The sequence below is a fragment of the Monoraphidium neglectum genome (genome assembly GCF_000611645.1).
Source record: "Monoraphidium neglectum strain SAG 48.87 unplaced genomic scaffold scaffold00224, whole genome shotgun sequence".
Lineage (NCBI taxonomy): Eukaryota > Viridiplantae > Chlorophyta > Chlorophyceae > Sphaeropleales > Selenastraceae > Monoraphidium > Monoraphidium neglectum.
In genome coordinates, this window is record NW_014013404.1 from 1 (window position 1) to 2728 (window position 2728).

General features: G+C 65.0%; 1 protein-coding gene across 1 annotated transcript; it reads right to left on the reverse strand.

Moving 5' to 3' along the window:
- Positions 1-266: 266 nt before the first annotated feature.
- Positions 267-1630, reverse strand: MNEG_2065 (60S ribosomal protein L27; the record flags this gene model as incomplete). The annotated part of the gene is made up of 4 exons (XM_014049451.1): positions 267-359; positions 554-616; positions 1059-1196; positions 1613-1630. 4 exons carry the CDS (start codon positions 1628-1630, stop codon positions 267-269), a joined length of 312 nt encoding a protein of 103 aa, XP_013904905.1.
- Between the last annotated feature and the right edge of the window lie 1098 nt (positions 1631-2728).

Here is a 2728-nt window from a genome sequence, read left to right on the forward strand (position 1 = left end):
GGGGAATAGGTGAGGAGGGGATGTTCAGGGGGGAGGGCAACATGATGGGAGGGGAATTCAGGGAGGGTTGCAGTTGCGGAGGCGGGGGCCAATCAGGGAATTTTGGGGCAAGGGGGTTCAGGAATAGGCCGGATGGGGGAAGGCGATGGGGATGAGAAAGGGGGCAGGGCGCCGTGTGCCACGTTGAGGGGTTTGGGGGGGAGGAGCCGCGTGGAGCCGACGCGTGTGCCACAGACGCCGCCGTCGGCAGCGGCGAGCGGGTCTGGTCAGTCACGACGCTGCGTTGCGGGGAGCGCGCTGCCAGCTTGCCGCCGCCCATCGGCCAGTGAGCTGGCGACGCCTGCTGTCCACTGCCTGCCCTGCAAACATGCCTGCAAGTGATGCCCGCAGTGGCACTGCCTGCGCAGTTGCACTGCGACTGCACCATGCGAGCAGCCGCCTACACGGCACAGGGTACATCGACCGGCCCCCCTTAAGCACCAACCACGCCAGCCCACCGGGCCGTCGGACGACCAGGCCACCAGGCCGACCGACCACCAGCCCACCGGCCCACCTTGATGAAGGTCTTGATGCTGGACCGGCGCGCCTGGGTCTTCTTGCTGGACCGCTTGGTCACCTGGGCGCGCGGGCGGTGCAGCAAGAGCCCAGGAGACATGAGCAAGCGCTGCTGCAGCGTCGACGACGCTCCGCTGCGCGGCGTACGTGTGTGCCTCGCGAGCGGGGCGGCAGCAAGCTGTAAGAAGCGGCCCTTGTCGAGCCGCAATTGCTGCGGCCGCTGCCATGTCCGCTGCTCCAACGCCGGGGGCCTGCTGGCGGGCCTCCAGGCGTGACACGCCAGCAGTATTTCAACCGCTGCCGGCGCCGACGCGGACGCTGCGGATGCGCTTGCCGTATCGCATGCGCCATATGATACCACTGCTGCCCTTGTGCCTTGCGCCAACTCGTCTATGGCAGCAGCAACAGCCGACATGGCCAGCAACTCACTCGATCACCAGACCAGGCCTGGCAAGCTGACCTCGCCCTCTCCGCCAGCGGGCGGAGCGCGCTGCACGACGCACCTTCCGGGGCTCCTTGGAGAGGCCGCAGACGAGGGCGTGGCCATAGGGCCGCGCGCTGTTGCCGTCGTCAAAGTTCTTGACGATAACGGCCTTCTTGCCGGCGTACTTCCCCGTCAGAAGGATCACCACCTTCTGAGTCTGTTCGGGCATCAGGCACAGCAAGAGGCGCTACCGGTTGTGAACGCAAGGCTGCTGAGCCGCTCACCGCTGCCGCTGCCGTCGCGATTGCGCGCAGCGCTGCGGATGCTGCTGCGCGCGGACGCCGCCGCTGCCAGCCGCCAAACCGTCGATCATTCGGACTTTTCATCAGTGGACTCGTGGTGCAAGCAACTAAAAGGGCACACAGAGCTGCATACGTGCAGGCCAGCAAGCACAGAAAGCCGTCCACCGGTGCTGCTCCGTTGTGCTGCTGCTGTGAGGGTTGCACCTGCGCCCTCAACAGGTTTCAAACAGTCATTTCTGTCTGCTGCAGGAGCTCCAGCGGCACCGGTCGCCCTTGTGCATCGATGGCTGCCAGTGCCTCCGCTCTCAGCTGTCCCCAGCAGTCTCCGCACCTTGAGAAACTTCACCATGGCTCCTCCTCGTTTATCAACGCTCTGTGGCACGTAGGAAAGGACCGTGCTGGCTCCTTGCTCCTGCATAAGTTGCCTAGTGTGTGCAGTGTCCCTCCCTCTCCTGGACTCCCAATCGTGCTGCTGTCCGTTGGCTGGCGAACACGCAGCATGCGATATACACATGCTGCCGTGAAATCTCCACAATCAACAATCGTGTTCTACACGGCCCAGATCACACTCCAACGTCACTGATCAGCTGCCACCACGCAGTTAGACCCCAAGGAGGGCTGTGGGGATCTTAGGTCTTCACCTCAATATGTCAGGCCTGCTAGCGCGGCTGTGGGGCGAGTCGCGCGCCGATGCCGCCACTGCAGCAGCAGCATCGCCATCCGCTCCTGGAGGGCACACGGACTCCACACCAGGCTCCTTCTGCAGCAAAGAGCTGCCAGAGGTAGGAAGTTGCACAAGTGTGTCAGGATGCTAGTGACGCAAAGGTCATTGAGATGCAGCAGGCCTCCTGCAGGAGTGCCGGCTGCCGAGTCCGTTTTGTGGATGTTCGCAGCACGGGTCCAGCTGGGTGGGTCGTCGCCGGCTGCGAGATATGAGCGTTGATGGGCATGCCTTATGTCTGCCACCAGACTGCTGGCGCTGTGCTTGTCCATATGGAGCATTTCGCCCCGCCCCCCAGATGCTGCGGCCGTTTGTGGAACACCTCGTGGACGCCGCCTACACAGGAGCAGCCCCGGCCCCGCCCCCAGACCAGGTGTGGGCGCACTTTCCCGCACACACGCCCGCGCGCGAGAGGGCAACAAGCAGCCGCGACGCCTTCAGGCTTGCATTTTGCTATCAAACGGCTCCAGCACGCGCTCTGCACCCCGCTTCGCAAGCGCCGGCACGCCTGAGCCGAACATTGTCCCCCCTGCCACACCGCCCCCAGGACGACCCCCCACCGCTGCCCACCCGGCTGCCGGCTGCAGAGCGGCTCGTGGCCATAGGGGACCTTCATGGTGACCTGCCAAAGGCGCGCCGCGCGTTCAGGCTTGCGGGACTCACCGACGAGGCGGGCAACTGGACGGGCGGGAGCACTGTCTGCGTGCAGGGGTGCTGACGAGGCGG